We start from the raw sequence: 25,079 nt of genomic DNA, 5'->3' as shown, positions 1-25,079 counted from the left end.
TATCAACTAAATTATAATTTTTTTAATTAAGGTTCCATTTGAAAATGTCGTTTTCATGTATTTTATGTAATGTTCATTCATTTAATACTCGATAAATAGAACTATTCTTTGCATAATATGAGCGCATTAAGGTAGAATTGTTGGGGCGCTTTAGTTTTTTTTCCACAACTTCCACAGTTTTTGCCGGAAATGTAAAATTTAAAATGTGATATATAGTTGAATAACAAGTTTTTCAAATGTTATACGCAAAATTTTTTTGACGGTTTTAGTTTAGCTATAAAATTGATACATATCTACTTTTTCCATAAAAAGCGGTATTTCGTTGTTTCTAGCTCTGAAACCGTACATTTTTTTTACAAACAATGTTTAGGTGAATCATAATACATTTAATAACCTTTCGTTACATGTAACTCACGTGTATGTGAGACTCGTGGTATAGCTATAATTCACATTTTACGAAATTCGGCAGTGATTATTTATATGACGTCATTATTTGTAACTGAGGAACAACAGAGATGGTCTCCCGGCAGTTTTAGACTCCAGGTCATATTGCTAATAACATACTAGAAGCTTATGCGGATTATCCTGAAAATGACCAATTTAGATTTTTTTAACTTTTATGACTTTGTATGGGCGAATATCTACATTTTGATGCATAATTTCCACATATTTGGTCCAATTTTGATTTTATTGATATCAGTGTATGGCTTGAGACGTCATCTTTAATGTTGTAGTACATTGCTTTATCGTCCGACTTTTGGTTTGGTTGTAAAACCCAAATAATCGAATATTTTTTTACGTGATTTTTATTATTTTGTAAATTTCTCTTAAACTGTTGCATATTTTGATACACTTTGTATGAATAAAATATAGTTTATTTAATTGGCTTTCATTTAATACCCCACACGTGTATGTGCTATGCATAATTTGGGTGCAGTATGCAATATTCGCAACGAAGCGGGACTCATTTTGATGACGTCATTCCGCTGAAGTAGATGGCCGGCGCCGCCGTCTCCCGGCAGTTTTGGAGACCCAATGCCATGCCCAACAACATACTAAAAGTTGGTAGCAGTTTCCGGCTCTGAACTATATTCCCATAAGGCATATGACTACACATATGTAGTTCGATCATGTTAGGCCTGCGAAACTGAGCAAACACTATGGCTTAATTTTTAGGGTTCCGTACCTAAAGGGTAAAAACGGGACCCTATTACTAAGACTCCACTGTCTGTTCGTCTGTCCGTCACTGGGCTGTATCTCATGAACCGATAGCTAGACACACATGATGTAGATCACAGATTATGTATTTCTGTTGCCTCTATAACAACAAATTCTAAAAAGTACGGAACCCTCGGTGGGCGGGTCGCACTTGTCCGGATTTTTTTTTCATAATCGCACGCAATAAACTTATTAGGAACATTGATATCGTCCTTAAAAGTTATTATATTCTTGTTTTCCTTTCAGTAGTACCCGGTTATTGCGCAAGTGGCAGAATTTCATGGTATAGTCGTACTCATCTCATATTATTTTTGTTTGTATATTTTAACAGTGTAAATTAATAATTAAACATAGACCTCTCTAGGTATATATGTAGTTAAATCCATCTGGTGCAATAAAAATGGGCAGTTGCTGATAAACCTGGTTAATTGATAGTGCAGGTTAGGTTTTGCATTACCAACAAATGGCTTCATTATTCGATATGGATACTGTAGTCATAACAACGTATATTTGATACATTGATATTTCTAACGTGGTTACTTAGATCTGTACAGTGTACAGAAACTTATTTTTCGACAATGTTTATGAATGTCATTTTATTTGCAAATTACATTTACAGCATATTTTAGATTTTAAGCTACGAATTTTAAGTACTTCCAGTAGGTACAGGGATACCGAATGAATAATTTAACATTAAACCAAGCTGGAATATCTACTGTAAATTGTCATACACAATATACACATGCACGACCGCCTCACCAATGATTATATAAATATATATATGTAATGTAAGAGAATGTGATCATTCAAAATTTCACTAATTGTAATTAGCATGTCAAGATGAATATATAGACATATTACTATTACTGCAAGCATTAAATAAAGAATGAATTTACAATACGTTGCATGTAACGTAAATTCCTAATATCGTTTCCATAATTTCTGCAAGTATGAATTTAATTTAGAAGGTAATTAATAAAATAATACTATTGCTAAAACGTACAGTTCTACAATACAGTAGTTGGCGTAGTTGCGGGGCGTCAAACATACCTATCCGTCTCTCAAGTTGCTAATTTGGTTATGACTATTGAGTCCTGTTACAGGACTTGTAAGCTGTAAGATTTGATTGTTTTAAAAATAGGCCAGTTGGATTCAAGGTATATGGACGCCTCGTCACTGTCAATTTAGTGTAGTGCAGCCTACTGCACCGATACCTATAAACGAGCTATTAGGTCTATATTTATTAAGAAACGAAGTCTTCTTACTTAGTAAACAAACTATTCACTAGAAGTTTAGTCATCACAAAACGTTTTTTTGTTCTCTTAGTAGGTATCTGTTTTTAACCTACTAAATTAGAGATGACTGTATTATTAAGCAATACTTACACGAGTTTCTCCTGTCGTCATATGGCGAAATCTCATTAGTTTTAAGTATTTTTGAAAGGTCTCTCTCTATTCTAACGATGTTCTACTGTAAATTACCACATGTGTTTAACTGAATATTTTTACTTTCCTATCGCTTATGGAAAGGCGCGGCCGGTGCGCGGATCGGTAAGTTACAGGATGGCCGCTTTTCGTGTCTGTCTGCTTTCCTTGTCTGTCTGTAGTGTGAGTAGAGATGGCTTGGGAGACTGCTTGTTTTTGCACCGAAAGCACGCTCCACGAATCAAAGTATAGCCCCGTCAGGCCGCGTAGCCAACATGCCAATCGCTTACGATCTGTAGCGATCGAAACGTAACTGTCACTGTCGCACTAATATGGAAGAGTGATAGAGAGACACAAAGCGTTTCGTTGTCGAAGCAATAGCGATTGATACCTTGGCTAGGCCGGCCGATTTGTAAGATCAAGTTCGCCATACATTTGCAATGGCGTACTTGATCTTAGCGAAACGGACAGAATATACCAGATTATTGTATTCGTTAATTGACTAAAGTCTTAATTAATTACCGGAAAGTATGTAGTAAAAACCAAAGAAAGTTTGTTATTCAAACACATATAAATCAGAGCATTATTATATTCTTGTGGCAACCTAGTAAACGCTCACTTTGTGTTTGTTTGTAGGCATGTATGTTTTTGCTGTTTATCTTGGTTACGGCATCACAAGAAAGACTGATACCGATCAATTGGGTTACTTTTTTTGTTTGTTGTTATAAATATCATTCATCGTATAGTATGACGTAGCTTTGGATTCACGCTTTTTACTCGATTCGTTTTTTTGCACTGTTTTATTCATGTAACACTTATGATTGAACGACTAGTACCATTTTTTGTTTAAATTTTTTACAGTTGTAGATTTAATAAATGCATGTTGATTGTTAAGTTAATAAAAAATCAGAGTAAATATTAATTCATCTAATTAAGAATAACTTTATCAATATGTGTCTATACATAGCAAACTTGAAGATACACTTTAATGATCATTAAATAGCAATAAAAGATAGTTTAACGGCATCATCGCAATACCAATGAGTTATTGGTATTGATAGAGTCCCATTGGCTCAAGTATATTATTTGATTAACCTTGTTTTGCACTCACCAATCTGTACCTATATCACCTTGTTATTGCACTTCACTTAATGCACATTGCACTGAGTTTGATCGCACATAGATTTTCATTTGGTATGCGTTACCCGTTTACTATTTTCGTGTTGAATATTTATCATATCTATGATGTAACTGTTCTAAATAAAGATAGCTCACTCATTGCAAAGCTTCCAGGCAATAGTATCAATACCCAATACTAAAACTACTCTAGAATCTATATTTTATACTGATTTATTTATCATCAAAATAGCGAAAGCTTACACCAACGTAAATCTACTTGGACAGCTTCCAATAAAATATTGTTAACCACGTAAATTGGCAATGACTTTGTTTATTTTTATACGTCATATGCGTAGAATGCACAATATGATAGTTACACGTTAGTTACGACTAATTTGTGTTAGACACGTGGTTTTTATACTATTGATTGTACATATCTAGTCTTTGTAAAGAAAACACAATCTGGATGTGTGTTTTTAATATTAACCTTATTCAGTTTGGTCGAATATTGAAAGTACAAAACCCATTGCCAGTCACAAACTAGAGATAAGTGACCAGTATAAAGCTGTACAGAAAAATCACAATTGTAGTTCAAATGTGACCAACTTTTACGAAATTCAAACTAAAAGGCACTGTTTTAGTAGGAATTATATTAAAATACAGCGCCTTCTATATTATGCATGTAACTGTCATATCATATATGTTTGCTTTGTCGTCACGTCGTCACGCAGTTTATGTGCTTTGAATAATTACTTGTTGGGTTGATTTTAATATAGATGTAATTTTTTTTATGCAGGCTATGACATGTCGCCATTCATCCGGCGTTATGCCAAGTACATGAATGAGAAGGCGCTGTCTTACCGGACGGTCGCTTTTGACTTCTGCAAAGTCAAAAGGGGGTAAGTCTAATAAATTATTACTTCTCAATACCAACTAACCATAATTACTTACTTTGTAGGTTTGCACTTTTTAAGGACAAACATGATCGTACCAATTATCAGTTAAAATATTTGTAAATTATTAATATTTCAGTGAAATTCGTAAAAAAAATAGGTTATATGTGAAACACTACAAAATCTGTCATTTGTTTACATTATTTGACATTTCTATGAACTACACTTTATCTTAAAGTCCTTAAACTATACAATTTTGTGACGTCAAAAGTCGAGCTTCCTTTCTTATCCCTCTAAGCTAAAGCGCTTATCACGATCATACATACAGTACACGATATCCTAATCCTAGTTCCTATCCTAAATTATTATACAACAAATTTTAACACGTACAAATTTGAACGTTCTAGGAAGGAGGAAGGCTCTCTCCGTATGATGAACGCGGAGAAGCTGCTAAAAACGCTGCCAGTGCTGCAGGCACAGCTGGACGCGCTGCTGGAGTTCGACTGCAACGCCAACGACCTCACCAACGGCGTCATCAACATGTGCTTCATGCTGCTCTTCAGAGATCTCATCAGGTAACGCTGCCAGTGCTGCAGGCACAGCTGGACGCGATGCTGGAGTTCGACTGCAACGCCAACGACCTCACCAACGGCGTCATCAACATGTGCTTCATGCTGCTCTTCAGAGATCTCATCGGGTAACGCTGCCAGTCCTGCAGGCACAGCTGGGCGCGCTCTGCTGGAGTTCGACTGCAACGCCAACGACCTCACCAACGGGGTCATCAACATGTGCTTCATGCTGCTCTTCAGAGATCTCATCGGGTAACGCTGCCAGTCCTGCGGGCACAGCTGGACGCGCTCTGCTGGAGTTCGACTGCAACGCCAACGACCTCACCAACGGCGTCATCAACATGTGCTTCATGCTGCTCTTCAGAGATCTCATCGGGTAACGCTGCCAGTCCTGCAGGCACAGCTGGACGCGCTCTGCTGGAGTTCGACTGCAACGCCAACGACCTCACCAACGGCGTCATCAACATGTGCTTCATGCTGCTCTTCAGAGATCTCATCGGGTAACGCTGCCAGTCCTGCAGGCACAGCTGGACGCGCTGCTGGAGTTCGACTGCAACGCCAACGACCTCACCAACGGCGTCATCAACATGTGCTTCATGCTGCTCTTCAGAAATCTCATCAGGTAACGCTGCCAGGCACAGCTCTCGTCATTATGATATGCTTTAATGTTGGTTTTTAGGTGTTTTCCGGGAGCACCCATTTTTATAAGCTCTCGTAAGACACCGTTTGGTTAAATCTAATTGCCTTCTTGTGGTGTTCATGACCATAAAATGACAGGATGTTAGACTGTTTTCTGAAGCCGGGTTTTTTTGGTTAAAGGTTATTTTCTATTACAGATTGTTCGCATGCTACAACGATGGCATCATCAACTTACTGGAGAAATACTTCGACATGAACAAGAAAAACTGCCGCGACGCTCTCGACCTCTATAAGAAGTTCCTCATCAGAATGGATAGGGTCGGAGAGTTCCTTAAGGTATAGTGTGCATCATTCGAGTCTCGCTTTCTCTTACTTCATGTCTTATATTCTTCTCTTAGAAGTAACAAACACTCAATCAACTTATCGAGTTTTACTCCAAAAAGTATATTTGTGGCATTATTTGCAGGTGGCAGAGAACGTGGGCATAGACAAGGGTGACATTCCGGATCTCACAAAGGCGCCGAGTAGCTTGTTAGACGCGCTCGAAGGACATTTAAATACACTGGAGGGCAAGAAGGGCTCAGCCGCCAACACTCCCACGCAGACTGCCAGGTACAAAAAAATATTAAATCAAAGTTAAATTATTGTAAAGGGTAATCTGTAATATTGTAAAAGTACACTCAAGAGCAAATAAAGATGGTTATAATACTAATAATTACTAAATATGGACAGTGCGATTTTTGTGGTTAGTGCCTCCATCACGCATTTCCATTTCATTCAAGTTCGTCATCGATAATTCCTTTTCCAATTCAGAATCTTCTTACCTTTTTCTTTTTTTTTTTTCAAGCGCCCAAAAGAACGTGGCCTCCGTTATGGGAGCGCTATCATCCACGTCCTCATCGTTCGGCAACGTAGCGGCCTCGTCGCGACTCGACAAGGCCTCTAACGGCGCCGGCCTGTTCATAGACGACCCGCTGGCCCAGCAGGCGCTGGCAGAGGAAGAAGCCGCAATGAATCAATACAAGGTAACAAAGGAATCAAGTTCGTAGAACCCTCGACCTCGACAAGGCCTCTAAAGGCGTCGTCGGACTCTTCATAAACTAGCCCAGCAGGCGATGACAGAGGAGGAAGCCGCCATGAATTAGTACAAGATAATTAGAGCGATATTTTCTAGGCCTCGATAAGGCTGACCGGCTAGCTTAGCTGGCACGAGCTAAATAGGCCACCATGAATTATGATCATACGAGGTAAGAAAAGAACGAAGTTTGTAGTGCGAGATAGTGCGAGTACTATCATTGAGAAGAAGAGCCAAGTAGAAATCACTAATTTTAGGAACCTCGAAGAGCTACAAACGTTTTTTTTCCTAGCTTTTTTTCCAAGTGTTAATATATTATGAGAGACTTGAAGAGCTGCAGTGGTACCTCCAAAAAGCCGCATGCGACTTGCGAGCCGTGGTATGGCAGCCCATGACCTAGGCCCTGTGCCATGGCACTACATGATCCTTACCAGCGCCAGCACAACATAAAATAACAAATTAAGACAGGAGCATCATTATGGTTACCGTCTCTTCACGACTCGACTAATTTTCGAATGGTACTGGCATTTTCATAAGCGACCTGCTGACCTAGTTGGCGCAGTCTTTGTAGGAATCCGCTATAAAGTTCAGTAATAGGAATTAGGCATAGTCAAGTCACCGTTTACGATTGTGTACGATTACAATCAAATGTAATAACATCTACTATAAAACATGTGTAAAACTACAGATTACCACGTCATCAGAGGATTCAAGAAATAACTAGCATGTTTCACAGTATATAATTTTTCCATACCTATATTTTTTTGTCTACTTCAAAAGAGTTACACCCATATTTATTAATACCCAATGGCAATGGCTAATGTTGAATTGGAATTAAAGGTGTGATGTCTGTGCGTGAGGTATTACCAGATTTTATTTATTTATTTCATCATCATCATCATCATCTCAGCCATAAGACGTCCACTGCTGAACATAGGCCTCCCCCTTGGACCTCCATACCATTCCATCTATCATCCATTTATTTATTTATTCGTCGTTAATAGCCTCACGTGGCACTATATTGTCGTTTTCGTTAAACTGGACTGTTCCTTACAGCGCTAGTTAAAAATCCGCACTGAACAGTAACTTATTGTGAAATATGCTAGTATTATCCCCTTGTGGACCGAATGGTGTGGGTTGGCATCGCTCAACTTGTCAATTTTTATCACTGCTTCTGCCGTAAAATATGTAAAACGCAAAAAAATACACTACCGAACACATTCCAACTTAGAAGTTTTATTAATCATTAGTTACCAATAAACAACAGACAACAGACAGACAAAAAACCGGGCAAGTGCGAGTCGGACTCGCGCACGAAGGGTTCCGTACCATAATGCAAAAAAAAAAAACAAATAAAAACAAAAAAAAACGGTCACCTATTCAATTACTGACCACTCCCGACGTTGCTTAACTTTGGTCAAAAATCACGTTTGTTGTATTATTTTATTCTGTTTTTAGTATTTGTTGTTATAGCGGCAACAGAAATACATCATCTGTGAAAATTTCAACTGTCTAGCTATCACGGTTCGTGAGATACAGCCTGGTGACAGACGGACGGATGGACGGACGGACGGACGGACGGACTCTTAGTAATAGGTCGACGAAGTCTTAGTTATAGGGTCCCGTTTTACCCTTTGGGTACGGAACCCTAAAAAAGACATGTATTTTCACGTGGCATATATTTCAGGTGAATTTATTACAAGGGGATGAATGGACGGGCGAGGAAGACATTTCCGTCATTATAGTAAGATATGGGCATAGTTGTGGTTATGGGTGGAGTGAAATGTTACTGCGCTTAGTTTTATGTACTATTTGTTGTTGTGTGTATTATTTGAGCAATTTACGCTCATTTATGTATTTTATGTGTTTTATTTGTTTATATGTATGTATGTATTGCGAAGGAACGGTCAGCCCAATATTTCTTTAGAATGGTTTTGACATCACAATTCTATTGACCCTATGAGACACCTGTTTAATGTGTGGCTTTCGTAAAATCACCAAGATTATCTTCATTTCCATTACTAACGTTTGTATATGATTTAATACAAATTTCGTTTATCAAGATATTAAACATTCTGTCACTCACTACTGTATATCGTTTTGATTTTATAAGTAGGGTACATCGCCAATTATTAGCCAGTTTTCAATTACTGGCCACCTATACTAAAATGAATTCTGTGTATAGGTGAATAGAACTCATTTTTGTAAGAGGCGGCCAGTTATTGAACGAGTGGGTTGTGGATAAATTTCAGTTACTGGCCATTTTCCTTATACTGAAAATGAGTTTTATTTATCTGTAAATAGAATTCATTTTTGGAATAGGTGGCCAGTAATTGAAAACTGGCTAATAATTGGATTTTCGTACCTTATATACTAAAATGAACTTTGTTCACCTATAAATAGAAATCAAATTAAGTGGCCAGTAATTGGGGGGTGGCTAGTAATTGGCGATGTACCCTATATATTATATATTCCTCATTCATTTGAGCTTCTGTCTTCCCGAAAAACGATTTAGATCTATGTTCTCAAGGGAAGGGAAGGGAGGTTTGCAGGAAAAAACCTATATTGGTTTCACGCGTTTGCTTCGGTGGTCTCAGCTCCGATCTATGTTTCATGACTTCAAATTCCATAAAAATCACATCGACTCGACACGTCAAACGCATTTCATAAACGGCCATAATTTGTTAAATCATTAGTCCATGTTTTCATTCCGGTGACGGTACCCACCCACAAAAGACCTTCAAAAAGCAGCCGTATTCCTTTCAGAATAAAGTCCAGTCTCCGACGAACGCGGCAAACAACCCGTTCCTCTCGTCCGCACCGCCCGCTAACCAGAACCAGTCGATCGTGGATCTGTTCGGGCCCACGCCGGCGGACGCCGCCAGCGCCGCCAGCAAGGCCTCCGACGACTTGCTGTCGCTAGGCAACCCGTTTGCTGACATGTTTGGAGGTAAGTACTGCTTTACAGCACCCTCAAGTCCATACAAAGATAAAAAGTACTGCTTTTAGGTTTTTCAGTAGGTATAATGTATGTTAAAGTAACTTCTTAGAAATTCTAATTATACAATTGTATTAGGGACGATATTTTCCTCTTTTCTGAAGTATTTTTCCAAACGGTGATCAATGCCGTGCAATGACACGTTTCAGAAAAAAAGGAAAACTAAATGGATGTCTTGAAAACAATCTGTAGATCTCAAAGTGATAATACAAAATGTTGAAAATATAATTAATTGGATTGTATTTAACTTGATGTTAATTAATTAATTAATAATGATACTCAAACTGATAGTAAGAAATGTATTTTAAATAATAACTAGAGCTGTTTAACTGACTTATACTTGAGTTAATAATATTAATAGAAAATAATAGGTTATTGTATAGTATGGGTGAGGTAGAAACATAATATTATTGAGGCAATATTTGAACGAAATGGTTCAACAGGCTTAAATGATTTGTCTACTTAGCCTCTCTTTTTTTTAAGAAAACATAATTTTAAAAAGTTCGTCAAATAATGCCTCGCAATAATATAGCACAGTAATATATTGTAATCCTTAACACTGTACATAAAGCACATCCCAAGCTTCTGGGGATGGTGACAGCACAATCTTTCTGTCCCAGATATTAATGCAGTCAGTAACATCTTCGTAGGTCTTGACATTATAGTTTTGCAATGAACAAAACATAGAGAGAGAAAAAAAACACTGTAAGTTCCAGTGCGTTCTTATGGTTTCCATAATATGAGAAGAGTAATTTAAGTACAATCATAACATTGTACTGCATTAAGCTGCAATGAAAAAATATTTAGAAACAAAACACTGCAGTAATAACAAAAAAAAGTTGACTGCTTTGAAATATTAACTTATGTCACGCAACCAAACCTGTGTCTTTCTACACATCTTCTAGTAAAACGTACCTAGCTGTTTGGTCTACAGAGTGCAACGAAACATACATAACATACACTCGCCAAACTCAACTTTAGCCCTGTATGTCTTAGTCGAGTAAAAAAAACACATATATGTCTAGAGTCAGACCAATTCTGCAGTGACTTGGCAAGCGGCGTGTGTGGAATTGAAATCATAAACGTCAAATTCCTATGAAAATATGACGTTTATTATGGCATTCCCACATTCTGTCGCTGCAAATTCTGTGCAGAGTTAACGCAGACTGTTTTTTACAAGAATTCATATTTTTGCATAAAATGAGACTGTAGAAGCAATGTAAACTCGTATTAGGTGACTGCATTTATATATTGGTTGGGCAACTTTCTAGCGGCCCCACAACCGGCGCCGGTGTGGCCCCAGCAACCGACCAACGGTTTCACGCCGTTCCCGCCGCAGCAGAACAACACTTTCGTCTCTGAGGCTAACTTCTCTAACGTTTTCAATAACACTGATACCACAGGTGAGGCGAATGTAGTTCAGTGTTGCCGTGTGATAGGTACATAATAAATACAACAGAGTAAATAATATAACAATTTATATTTATGAATAACGGAGAAAATGTTTATATTAAATAAGGTACAAGTAAATAGCCAGACTACCTATTTTAAAAGTTGTAATAACACGCTGTATTTTTGCAGCAACAAGAGTTACGAAGTGTTTAAACTATCTATGAACGATTTCACAATTATAAGAGCAGTACATTTAGCCACTATCGTTGCTGACTGTATATTTGATGAAGTATAGATTTCTTATCACATGGCAACCGTTTTCTTATATTTTCCCACTTTTGTAAATTAAGAACTTTCTTATAATCTGGTGATGGTTAAGTGAAAACGTTTCGTGCAGTATTGTCGTAGAAATGTGAATGATGATAATAAAATGGTATATATTTTTAAAAGGTCACATTTTCCAATTACTACATTATAGCGTTTTCACTTCTGCACATATAATATATGTATATTCTATGTATGCGTTTCTTATCTATGTACATTTCTTGCAAGCTGCCGCGGCAAACCCATTCATGGGTATGGGAGACCCCACTCAACCCATCTCCGCCTCCCCCGCGCGCCCTCCGCCGCCGGCGCATCCCCCCCAACCTAAATCCGCGTTCGACGATCTCGAAGACGTCATGCGAATGTCCCTGGGGGGCTCCCCCGCCAAATCCCAACCGATAACCCAACAGCCGCAGCCGATGGCGGCCGCGCCGCCCTTCGGCGACGTCATGGCCATGGGCGCTCCGCAGCCGATGATGTTCGGCTCGCCCGCGAGACAGCCGATGGTGCCGATGTCAGCTATGGGTTCGGAATCATTTGGATGGATTGTTTTGAGTGCCCAGTTGTTGTCGTGTGCTTTTTGTTTTGTTTGCATAGGCATCAAACATGTCTCAGTGTCAGAAAGCACAGAGCGTCAGATGGTCGATGTACTTATAATGAGATAATGAATGAGTTATTATTAATGACGTTCTTGTATGTAAAATTACCATTTTAATAACTAGGTAATTGTGCCGTTGCCAAGCTAAAATTTTTGTAAGTTTGTAATTTTACTGTAATGAGACTGCAATTAGAATTATTGACAACCGCTAATGAGGTATGTTTTGCGTAAAAACGTCACAATTACAAAACTGAATATTCAACTGACGCTTCGTTATTTTATAAACGTTTTGATAGAATTTTTGTTGCGGTCTTCGGATAAAACCCTTCACTTTAGTGCCTCTGCATCTCTAGTCTACACATGTACGTATTTATTTACGTTATGCTAGTAGGTATTTTGTTAATTGTTTACATTTAATATCGTCTTTACATAAAATATAACTGTGTCGCTTCTGCATAAATTGCAATTAATTTAATGCATATTATGCTTTTATGTTTAACAACGTCAAACTTTTCATTCACGTATAGTGCTCCTAATTTTTATTAGCTCCATGTAGTTGATCGCCTCTAAATTCATGCATTGTGCGTGAATTCAACTTAACATGCAATGTTAAAAAAGTCACAGAAATTATCCACAAAGCATTAGGTACTGTTATAAGGATGCAATAACTAAAATCCCACTTATCGACAATCGACAGCGTAGTTATGCCTGAAGTGACATCATAAAATATTCGACCATATCATCATAAATGTACAGTCAGCCAAGAAAGTGGTCTATCACTTTTCGACTCTATCATCTGATTGATAGAGTCGAAAAGTGGTAGACCACTTTCTTGGCTGACCATACCTATAATCGTATATATTTGCTTCGTAAATTTTTATAAAGAAGTACAAATAATCACCGTACAAGACATAAAGCGACGGGCAGCCCTGTAAGGGCTGAATTACAATTCATTTCTAGCGACCTCACCGTGGAGTAACCGCCGCCTTCGCCTAACCGCATCATCGGGCAATTCTAAAGCCACAATGGTTACCAAATCGTTGAGTATGACCGCCTTATGATTTCAGGCTTGTAATTTTTTCCTTAGTAACATTCCCACGTAACCGCCTGCCATATTCATTCAAAGTAACCGTATTGTACCATGTTAATAACATCCGTCTTAGCAGGTCAGCAGCAGCAGCAGCAACCCAATAAAGTGTTGACGGGCGACTTGGACTCGTCGCTCGCCTCCTTGGCCAACAACCTTACCATCAACAAAGCCACGGCACCGAAGTAAGTGCATTGCCTCTAGAGTACCTTAGCTAAATGATATCCAAACTGCTGACAGTGGTTTGTGATATTATTCAATTGAGGTACACAATTAGAACTTTCGTAGACTTGCTCTGTTGAATTTGTAAATTTAAAAAGGCACTTTCCCTTTGGATAAGTGTGACTTCAGTTAATTCACATGGATATTGTTAGATGCATAGAAAGTGGCTTAAAAGAAATACTTCAACTTGTATTCACCAGAGCAATTTTTTCTTTTATTGATGCTTGAATGATTTTAGTAAATTAAACCCCTAATGGGCTTTTGAAGTCTGAAATTGTACTGTGGTAGCTAGGTTTTTATAATAAAGTTTAAGACAAAAATATTGACAATTTAAAATAATAAATGTACCTACGTATTTTATAAGTAAATGAAAACTGTTTATCTATATGTTTTAGTACCATTTTTATATATGATGATTGTCTTAAACTTTATACCTGATTCTCCATAATATTCTATGAAAATAATCCGTAAAGTGATCCGTTTGCGCTAGTTCAATTTAATTATCAATTGAAATTTTCATCATGCCTTTCTTTTACTAAACCTTAGGATTATTTTTGTTTACTGCTTTAGTCTGTTTGAGAAATAGTTTAGGAATGCTAAATAGCCTGAGAATGACGTTATTAGATTAGTAAAAGAAAGAGCATTACAAAATGCATTTTAGTAGAAGCATCTGCTCTGATTCTTTTTAGAAAAAAATCATCTTCTAGCTAAATCTGAACGTCACGACTTAATATAAGAATTAAAATTATCTATTTATAGGAACCATTCGGATGAAAATGTAAAAAAAATCAAATAGGTTTTATCACCTTTTGTTGAGCAACAAGCAGATGCTATTACTAAGTTTGGTTGTTTGCTACGTGGGAGTGGGAATGAGTTTTAAAGAAACCCTTAAAAATCTCCAAACCAAATTGCACTTTTAAGTTAATACACAAGGCACACATTTGCTCAACGCCGACACGACTCAATTCCTCAACATGATTGGCTCTATAGCTATTATTACCTTGGTCCTTAATCCAAAGCATTAAGACACAAATCAGCACAACTCTGCACGCAAACGAACAGCCAAGCACGCATGCCGTCCGTACTCGTGGCCCAAGTTACTGCCGTCATGTTTTAATTCAGTTAAAGATTTTCATTTCCAAATACGGCTTGTTTATGTAGATATTTAGGGACATGACATCTCTCGATGCAAACTACACCATAGTGTTATTGAGGCAGCCAGGATTCCTATATTTCACATCGCGTATGCTATTATAACACCGTAAAATCTCTTAGACTGTCGCAAAACCCTTCTTCTGTAATGACGGAAGAATATTAATTCTGCCTCTGTTTTAACTCCGCCTGTTTCCTTACCCCCACTTGACTGTTAACTGACGTAAACATGGTTAGGCCGATGCAGTGGAACTCGCCAAAGAATGGATCGAAGCCGGGCGCCGCGTGGAGCCCGCAGCCCATGCAGGCCACTACCGGCGCGGGATACCGCCCAATGGTAAGACACTAGGAATCATTGTCGGTTGTATCTTCACATAAATAAAGCCTATACATTCTGAGCACTCATAGTGCAGCCATTTAATTTTAACCATTCTGCCACATTGATCTTGCTCGCCATTGATGTAAGAGTGACAGAAATGGATATAGAGAAAGTACAGTTAGTTTCCCTTTTGTTGATATTTAGAGATTAACTAAACATATTCAACTGTATATTTTGCACCGTACAACCGACAAGCAGATTTATAATTATTATACTCCAAATAGCCTAAAATTAAACCAAGACAACACCCAAAAAAAGCTTTCATCGTTGCATTTTGCGACTATGTTTCCGCTAGTTTATTTTATTCTTTTGCTATTAACTTACAGCTCATTTTACTTTCTGCCCTTTTCTTCCCGTAGCATGCCAGCATCCCTTTTTATTTGCGTTTTTGCAGGGTCCAGGCATGAACCTCCCGCCCATGCCCCATACTTTGCCCCATACATACCACCCCCCGCATTACGTTATGGTAAGTTGTGCTATTTGTTTTTCCGCTTTATTTTTAGATTTAACACTTTCCGCTAGCGCCCACGCCTTATGCTTACGGCTAGTTCTTTGCGTAGTTTGATCGCCTCATAAATGAAAGACCAATCTTAAATTTTTGGAAACTATATCACATATCGCTGGCCCAATATTACAGGGTTATGTGTTACATATTCAAATTACACTCCGATAAAAGTGAAACATAGAACCCTGTAATATTGGGCTGCGATATGGTAAACTGCCTAAATGTAAACTGCCTAAAACTTTTGTGCTAATTTCGTCCATTACTCTTCGATAATGTTGTCTAAATCGTCCCTATTTATGTTAAAATATCCATAATCTATCGTCCTTACTCTCCTCTCTCGTTCTTCGACAATTAACGAAAGACTAAGGCGAATAGCGTCCGAATTTGTGACACAGACGTCCTCAAATAACGTCACATTTAAATACGCACGTAAGGTATGGTATACTGTCTAGTGTTTTAACTATAATGTTTCAACTGTTAATATAGTTATTATATACTTACCTAAGAGTAATACCGATGTACAGATGTTCCACTTACCTAGCTGTAAATTTAATTAATTTTACAGTCTTTAAATTTGATTCAAAATAAGACTTTATCAAGAATGACAGCTTTGTAGGAACTTTTGTTTCCGAACTCATTTGGTTAGGTTTGTCAGATCTGTGTTTTGGTATTATTCCTTTTCCGTTAGAAACTGTGTGTAGAAATTTGGGTCTAGCGTAAAAAGTTTATTTATTTATTTTTTTATTTTATTAGTTAGTAAGTTGACTGCATGGAAGCCATAATGGAAAGCATGTCTATGTTTTTCTGATGTGTGTTCTTTCAATTCATACACAGCAGAGTCTATTAGTTCTTAAACAAGTTACGCTATTTCCCTGTTATTCTCATTTTCGGCCAATTTCAATCTAAAGGAATAGTTTTTACTGTGGCTCACGATGAATGTTATCCCCGAATTGTAGGAATTGTACTACATAGCTGCATACTCGTTTCAAAGTTTATAAAATTCTTTGATGCCATTATGTAAATTCTAAGTAACGGCATAAAAAGTATTTCGAATAGGAAAAGCTGTAAGAAATCAATTAAAAAGAAACCATAATATACATAATAATGTAGGGAAAGAATCGAATTGTTGATAGCGTTTGATTTCACGCTGCATAGATGTAGGTTAAATTAAATCGTCTTTTGTTTATCAACTTACCCCTTATACGGGCATAATCTCAGACATTATTCAAAATTGAATCCTACCACTTTGTCAAAAACATATTCCCTCTGCCTAAAGGGTTACTATTTTTTGTATTAGTATAATCAATTATAACTATGTACCTAGCTGTAGATCTCACGAACCCACGGCTACACTATTCACCAAAAACTGAATCGACAAAAAATCTATTCTAAGAATTTCACGAAAATCAGTTATAAACTGTGACCTGTAGAGGGTATTTTTCCCCAAGCTGACACGGATACCATACTTTTGTTCGGTCAAAAAGTGGAAGGTAGATGAGGTGTACCTAATAAACTATGTATGTATTTCGTTCTAAATGGACGCTCGGTCTTGTACGAGCAAAATATAATCATAATAATTTGGAAATGATTCAACCCCTGTTAAATTAAAAGCCCATGAACGTGCACACTAGCGCCACAGCTAAATAATCGTGATTATTTAAATTTAACGAAAGATATTGAAAAAAGGGGGACGCTACGTACTGTGTTGTGTATTTAAGTACCCTTTGAATACATCAAACTAGTTTTTATGTTGCTGGTTTCGTCGATCTAGAAGCTCAAAACGACAACAGCCGTTTTACATTTGGACGCATAGATCTTTTATGATCAACCTTTTTTAATACCGTCCTCCCTATTTCAGCAACAGCCAGGCATGGTAATGGGCATGCCCGGGGCGCCGATGCCGGCGATGGCCATGGGGCAACCTATGCGACCGCAGTTTCCACCGCAGTCAACCAACCAGTTTAGCTAAACATGCTTATTGTAATATCGTTGTTATATCGCGTTTTCTATGTAGTATCTTATTAGCGGAACTATATAACTCCAGTGACTATTCTAAAACTAAATCTGTTGGAGACCTAATAAGACTTATTGTTTTAATTGTCACTTGCTATCTTAACACATTCAGTGTCACTAAGTGCTATGGGCTAAATACGCTCGTAGCGCGTAGCCCCCTGTTTGCCGTATGGAGCGCGTAGTCGCTACGAGCAGTGTACCCGACAGTCGGGCGCTGAATGTGTTAATCAACGGTAAATTGCTGACGGGGACAGATTGTAATAATGTCGCCAGACATCACAAAAAATGGATCTGTTGCCTCGATTGAATGTATCAAACGTAACAGTGAATATACCAGTCAAATATAATTTATTGGAAGGCTATTTTCCTTTCTTATGTGTAGTAACACTAAGTAAGAAGATTGAAACTTTACTTATTTATTACGTGATTCATGCTAGAAAAATAGGGTCTTCAGTAGATTTGTCTTTGCCACGTTTTTTCTTTCTTGTAATCTAGAGACAGTTATATGACTACTTGACGATGCTACATAGAACTCAAGTATACAATATACATACATATTATATTTTGTAACTGTTTCGACCCATGAATCGAGGATAAAAGCCATTGTAAATCTGACTAAGTAGTAAAATATCTCAGTTTACACATGTATAAATATTATGTATCTTAAGAATACGCAGATGTTACTGTTCTGTTGCGAGTTACCTAATTAATTGGTTAGATAATTGATTTATGTCATCCATTAATTATTATGAAACAGTCAATTATTATTATTTGGATATAAAATTTATGGTTTCTTCTAATTATTTTCTTTAAAATATAATAAAATTATGGTTATTTTAATTCCTTAATGGATATACTTTATTTCACTATGAGAATAAGTATTTTGTGTGCGTGATTTGAATACTATTTTTCTAGAAATCAAATATTTCGTTAGTAAATTATACACGAAACTTTATTTAGCCTCGTACAACTATTTATTATTATGTCTTAATGAATTTTTCTTATGAAAACGGTGCATATATCATTATATTTTGTTATCAAACATCACATTCCATATTTGTACCTACAAAAGTATATTTGACTGCAGGTTGGTTAAAATGTTATTCCCGATACCAATTATGACATATTTAGCATTTCAACTGGAATTGAAGTGAACATCTCATATTAACTTTAACAAAACGTAAATATATAAATATAACTTGTAAATGTTAGTGTTGATGCTTTATGAAATAAAATATACCTAATACCGTAGTGGGATGCATGAATGCTGCATACACTGCTCGTAAGAATGTTGTGTCCCTTAATTTTCTGTTAGTTATCTCAGAAGTACATCAGTAAATATATTCCATTAACCAACAGCATATCAAAACTATGACTTACACTTCATTTTATTCAATATTATTCACAGTGTTTGGGCTAATTGCGAGATTTCTTATGTTTAAAATATTCTATAATGACAGCCGATTACTGTAATCTACTTTAAGACTGTCATCAGATTTATATTTATGTGTGAAATAATTCAGTATACTATCCTATAGTCATAGCTTAAGCGTAGCATAACTGTTTCACGAAATCCCACTTCTAGTGTTGTTTCGATACATAAATAACCCTGTTATTTCCATATCTTTGTATAATCTTATGTATAAATTACTATAATAGAGAAACCCTTAACAATAAAAAAAGAAAATATTTAATTATTGTTGAACAAAGTGTACCTATTAATCAACAATAACACAAGTCGAAATATCTGAGCACTACAAACGGCTATTTTGGTTGAACAATGTTTAAATATTTTTGGAATTAGGGTGTTTGTATAGGAGTTATTCGCATTAGATCGTTACTGAAATTAGGTGTTACGGGTGTATATTCTATAGTGTGGCTGTTGTGAATATAAGGACTAGGTGCTTATTTCGGAAACTATTCAACGTGCGCATCGTGCATTCTCAGTTGTCTTCGCCTCTACACGGTTTTAGACTATTCTCTGATTGATTACCCCTTCTATAAAGAGTGTCGTACTTACTCTTACGAAATGCACCCCTTGGTCGAATAACAATAAGACGTTTCTGCCATAAATATTCAATTAGAAAACCATGCTTATTGACAACCGGCCAAGTTGTATGTAAGTTTAACGTAAGAACGTCATATTTGTTTTATGGAGGGAAGCTGCTCTTGTTACTTTAAATTTGAGATTTTTTCAGTTATGATAGTGTAATAAGTAATCTAATGTAACTAAGTTACTTATATTATTGATTTTGAGATGCAAAAAACGAAATAATTAATGGTATATGATATCATTTGCGATTGTATATGAGATCTGTTGTAATTATGAGTAGTTTATGCAGTTTAGCCAGGAACTTGACAGTTATGGCAGTTACGAGCATCGACAATATTGGTAAATAATAAATATTGGCTTTACTTATTCCCTATCATCTAGTACGCTATTAATTGTCACAAGTTCCTAGCTCTACTATTGACTGCTAGTATTTATTTGTGCAATATTTTTGTTATTTATAAACTACAGGCATTTCGCAACTGGTTACTTACTATACATTCTGTCACATATTTGTGTGAATAGTTACATTTTTAGTTTGACTTCACAAAAAACTAAAACACTAATTCCTTCTGTTCATATGGCTTCTAAGTTGCTAATCAACTTAGGAAGAAAGGGAGCCTACTCTCAAATAACTAAGTAGGGTCTTATAAATGTTCTATGGAAAATAAAATTTGTATTATTTATTAAGGGGCCCACTGATTAACAGTCCAGTTTTGTTCTAACTGACAGGCCGATACCGTCCGGCGGACTGTTAATCAGTGGGCCCCTTTACAGTTGCATCTACACCACTTCCATACATGCCTAAATTGTTTTAAATAATTTGCTTATTAAAGCCATACTATATGGTAATTACAGTATTGAATGTAAGTGTCCCATCACACCCATGTTTATTACATAGTCGATAATAAAGAGAAAAAAAGGAGATGATAATGAAATACTGTTATTACACATAGTCACTGGCATTTTCAGTTCGTTCTGTGATGTGTGCTTCGACTGATTTATTTGAAAATATTAGAATAAGGGAGGCGGGAGCCAATGCAATGTAGTAACTGTTTAGCGAGTGTAGAGTCGCCGACCGATGACGGTTTCTGATTGAACTAGAGACTTCTACGGCTAGGTCTGTAGAAGAGTATGTATAGTAGTTCGTTTTGTAGCTGGCCCCTAAAGACTAATCCTTTGTCTATTGTAAGTAAAAGCGCACGTGCTAGTTACCTGCATAAAAATGGTTGCGTCGCTTTAACCGGTTATTGAATTACGACTCTATGTTAATTGGAATAAGATTCGAAATGAACCAATAGAAAAATATTTTGTGAGGCTGTGTGGTCTCTCTACGGTTACTGAGTGCCGGCGTGTCGAACGCTACGGAACCAATCTAAAATGTGTCATCGAGATGCGTAACAAAGGTGCGTTATCGGAGAGCGCATTTAGGCACATTAGTTTTTAGAGCGTTGTAAGGCGCCAATTAGAATTATGCGCCAATGACCAACCCTTTTTTTGCAGGTAGCAGGTGCGGTTTTTACTTACAATAGTTAAAATAGACAAAGAGTTATCCGTAAAGGGCCAGCTTGAAAGCTAACAACTATAACCAGCAACAATAATCATGACAGTAATCAGTACAGCCTCACTTAGCTCCCGATGTAGCTGCCATAGTTCACAATATTTTAAACCACGAGTCTGTTGAGGATGCACCCTCATAAGAGATGGAAAAGGGAATATTGACATAATTGTTGTTGCTTGTGTGACTGCCCAATTATTAGCACTAGTTTAAACCTTTAAAAATTTTAAGTTGTACATTTTATTATTTTTATCAATATAATGTTTTGTTTTTTATTTTATGTAAATACCCTCTTATTATTACTTACTAGTAGACTTATGTCATGCCTTTAGATATTCAATTTTAGATTATTTATGAAATGAATAAATCATACAGATTATTTTGCTTTTATTTTTATTTCCATTTGGTTTTATCCATGGGTCCATATTAAGCCTAATCCAGAAATGGAGAGTAAGTTCAAAAAGATTTTTTTTGTTAGTGATTTATTTCAAATTGTAATTTTAGAACATATATTGTGATCGTCTATTTACCTCTTATTCCAATGACAATACTTAAGACTGCATCACACGTTTTACTGGCTTGGCTTTAGTAGAGAAACAAATACTTAGTTTAACCGGCTAACCCCCGGTTAGTGGGCTAACCCTGAATAATATATTAAATGAATTTCCAAAACAACTGGTTATACCAACAATTACAATGCTATTGTTAAAAATTATGTTAGGTCGATTTAAGATTAAGTGCATATTACATAACACTGTCAATGTAATTATAATCAATGTCACTTAGTTTCAAGCAAGATGGAGCGTGTGTTGTAGCCTTTATCAATTATTTAACGGCCTGTATGCTTAAGAGTGAGAGGTATTTCTGAATAGTGCAGTCTTGGTCTGTCTTAGTGATTTTCTAGCGCTTAAACTATAATGGATCTTTCTATGTAGTGTATGTACTTAATGCACCAGTTGTCTTCATAAGAATAAATCCTACTGGTTTCAAATCAAGGTCTTGTTATTGTTGCTATTTCTTATGATGGTTAGAACTATTTGCATTGCACTATGAGATTATGACCCATAACACTATAACATATACCGGGTGTGGCCTGTAATATGAGCAAAAAATTAAACTGTAGGCTGTACCATACTGACCAACATTTTGTTCAGCGACTTTTAAAAATAACTTGTGGTTTGATTTTTAATACACTTTAAAGTTTATTCTAAGACGCAATGTATTGTGAATTCTGTTATGTTTAAGGCGTGACAAGCAACGTCAATCACAATGATATGGCGTCCATTGAAGATAATATTTATTTTGTATGAAAAATAGGGAGTCTAAATACTTCATAATTTTTAAAAGTTGTTGAACAAAAGTGTCACCGTTTGAGGAGTACAATCTATGTTTTAATTATTTGCTCATGTTACAGGCCACACCCGGTATATGACTAATGGATTCATGAGGCATTGTGAGTAATACATTGTTTAAAAAGTAAACTTAAAACATACCTAATTAATAATTGTGATGCACACTCTACTGGAATTATAAATAAAATTGGTCTTTGTGACATTGTTTTAAGAATCATTTTTGTCTGGCATATGTCAATAAGTATATTGCCACTTGAGGGCGCTAGTGTAACATATTAGTCTAGCCAGGGTTGGGCAGTATTTCAATTACATGTATTTGAAATACGTATTTGAAATACATTATAGTATTTTGTATTTGTATTTCAAATACTACCTGGAAAAGTATTTTGTATTTGGTATTTCAAATACTGCACTCACATGTATTTTGTATTTCAAATACTTCAAGCTTCAAAATACATTTCTACAAAACACATTTTATTAAATTCTATGATCCTAAAATGGGACGTTTTTTTTTTAAATATAATGTACGAGGGCAAATAGGTACAATGCGCGAGTTATTCTGCGCGGAACTTTTCGTCAACCGCCAGGGGACAAGACGGAAAAACGTTACGGCGCGTTACATGGGGGGGGAGGGGGGTCAAAAATGTCCAAAAATTGCGTTACGTAATACTTGAACGCTCCCATAGGCAAATAATATATTTCATTTTTAATTTACTATTTGCAGCAATGTAGGTTTATATTCAAATTTCGTCAAGTGGATGAAAACTAGAGCTGGACAAAAACAAGCGCAATGACCCTATACGGTTTTAGGAAAGGATATTCGTTAAAAAACTAAATGATTAAACAAAAAAAATGAAAAGTATTTTGTATTTGAAATACATTATTTTAAACACTGTAATTTGTATTTTGTATTTCAAATACCAGTCACCAAAGTAGTTTGTATTTGGTATTTCAAATACTTTTAAAAATGTATTTTGTAATTTGTATTTGAAATACGTGGAAGCCAGTATTTTGCCCAACCCTGAGTCTAGCCAGAAATATTTCTAAGGGTGGTTTCCAGTTTTCCACCAGTCCAATTTCTTTGACCAATGTGTATTTGCATCTCACATTTTGCTTAGTCAGAGAGTGAGACGCAATGCATATTGGACAGTTGGAATACCAACCTACATAAGTCAGTGTCATGTTGCAACACGGATCTATGGCGGTTATCACAGTGGATGCGTTTCGCTCGTCGCTCCGATGTGCGAGCGGGATGTCGCTATAATACGCGCGTAGCGTTGTCTCGCTCAAATATCGGAGCGTGCCGATCGCATCCAGTGTGTTAAGTTGATAACCACCTAATAGCGCCAACGGGTAAGCCAAAAAGGGAGAGCTTTTATTTGGAATTAGTACCGTGATTTGAAACAGATAGGATTTTATGCTTGTCCTAATGTATCCTAGGACAGACCAGATGTTTGGTGAATCTAGTGGTATATTCAATTTAATCACAGTATTAAAAGTAGCACATTCTAGGTGTCTAACAGAGATTATTGTATAGCTGTTATACTTAGCTCGAGAAAAAGTATATATTGGGAAATATATATTTTTGTTAGGTGTGGATTGTTTTCTGTGTAATATGCTAAAATAAACGTCACAGTCACCATATTTATAAAGGAAAGCTCTCTATCGGCAACGAAATATAAAACTCAAGCGTAACTTAGTCGAATGAAGAAGATAATCTTACATACAATAATTATTATAGAATCTCTAAGTATGTGGTACTTTCTGTTACCTAAACGAGATCTTACCATACACCCGACAGAATGATCGATGGAAACCTTTGTTTTGGATGTTACCTAGAAATGAATTGGTGCTTTCACCCTTACAAGTTAAACCCGCCAGATTTGAATAAAATGTAGATGCATATTACATTTCAAACGAAAGAAAATACTCCAAAAATGCTTTCAGGCATGTTTTTACCTTGTTGAGCCACAAATAGTGAGATAGTGACGATTATCTAGACACGTAAATAAATAAAAATTACTTAATGAATAAGTATTGATGTTTTACTTTAACTTTTCCTTTTCACGATCCCAAATGTCGTATTTGATTATATAGTCTATCCAACAACTTTGTCCGTAGAAAAAGGTGCGAAATTAAAATTTTCTAAGACAAAAACCCATCGCGCCTACATTTTTAAATTTGCCGCTTTTTTCTATTGACGGAAATGGCTTGACAGACTGTTTATTTTTCACTTTTATGAATGTTGCCACAACCAGTTAAAAGTTCATTTACGGTCCCTAGGAAGTTATAGATTTTTGAATAGGTACCTTTTAATTAAGATGCATGGAACATATTATAGTACCTATGCACCACACTTAAGAAATCAGCAGATTTCAGTGTATTAAGTACCTAATATCTGGGAGAAAGCTCGGAAATCATATAAAACCTAAAAAATGCGCGTTTTCCCAGAGATAAGGCCTAGCACCTAGCCATCAATTTTTCGGCCCCATAAACCCCCATATATAGTCGC

General features: G+C 36.4%; 1 protein-coding gene across 6 annotated transcripts in view; it reads left to right on the top strand.

The window, feature by feature from the left end:
- Positions 1-21,594, top strand: part of LOC134666264 (phosphatidylinositol-binding clathrin assembly protein LAP) — a 37,142-nt gene extending 15,548 nt beyond the window's left edge. Inside the window, exons 4-16 of one of the 6 annotated variants that reach the window (XM_063523425.1) lie at positions 2,748-2,768; positions 4,558-4,660; positions 5,062-5,229; positions 6,060-6,198; positions 6,329-6,474; positions 6,710-6,887; positions 9,704-9,887; positions 11,207-11,338; positions 11,880-12,176; positions 13,416-13,521; positions 14,948-15,047; positions 15,484-15,555; positions 17,453-21,594. In XM_063523425.1, coding sequence (XP_063379495.1) covers positions 2,748-2,768; positions 4,558-4,660; positions 5,062-5,229; positions 6,060-6,198; positions 6,329-6,474; positions 6,710-6,887; positions 9,704-9,887; positions 11,207-11,338; positions 11,880-12,176; positions 13,416-13,521; positions 14,948-15,047; positions 15,484-15,555; positions 17,453-17,563 — 1,757 coding nt within the window. In that variant the 3' untranslated portion in view covers positions 17,564-21,594. Of the gene's footprint in view, positions 1-2,747; positions 2,769-4,557; positions 4,661-5,061; positions 5,230-6,059; positions 6,199-6,328; positions 6,475-6,709; positions 6,888-9,703; positions 9,888-11,206; positions 11,339-11,879; positions 12,177-13,412; positions 13,522-14,947; positions 15,048-15,483; positions 15,556-17,452 lie in introns of all 6 variants that reach the window. The other 5 variants (XM_063523419.1, XM_063523439.1, XM_063523433.1 and 2 more) reach the window with 5 other exon arrangements.
- Positions 21,595-25,079: the final 3,485 nt, after the last annotated feature.

This window comes from Cydia fagiglandana, chromosome 1 (genome assembly GCF_963556715.1).
Source record: "Cydia fagiglandana chromosome 1, ilCydFagi1.1, whole genome shotgun sequence".
Taxonomy (NCBI): Eukaryota; Metazoa; Arthropoda; class Insecta; order Lepidoptera; family Tortricidae; genus Cydia; species Cydia fagiglandana.
The sequence above is the reverse complement of the archived record's forward strand: the minus strand, read 5'-3'. Positions and strand labels throughout refer to the sequence as shown.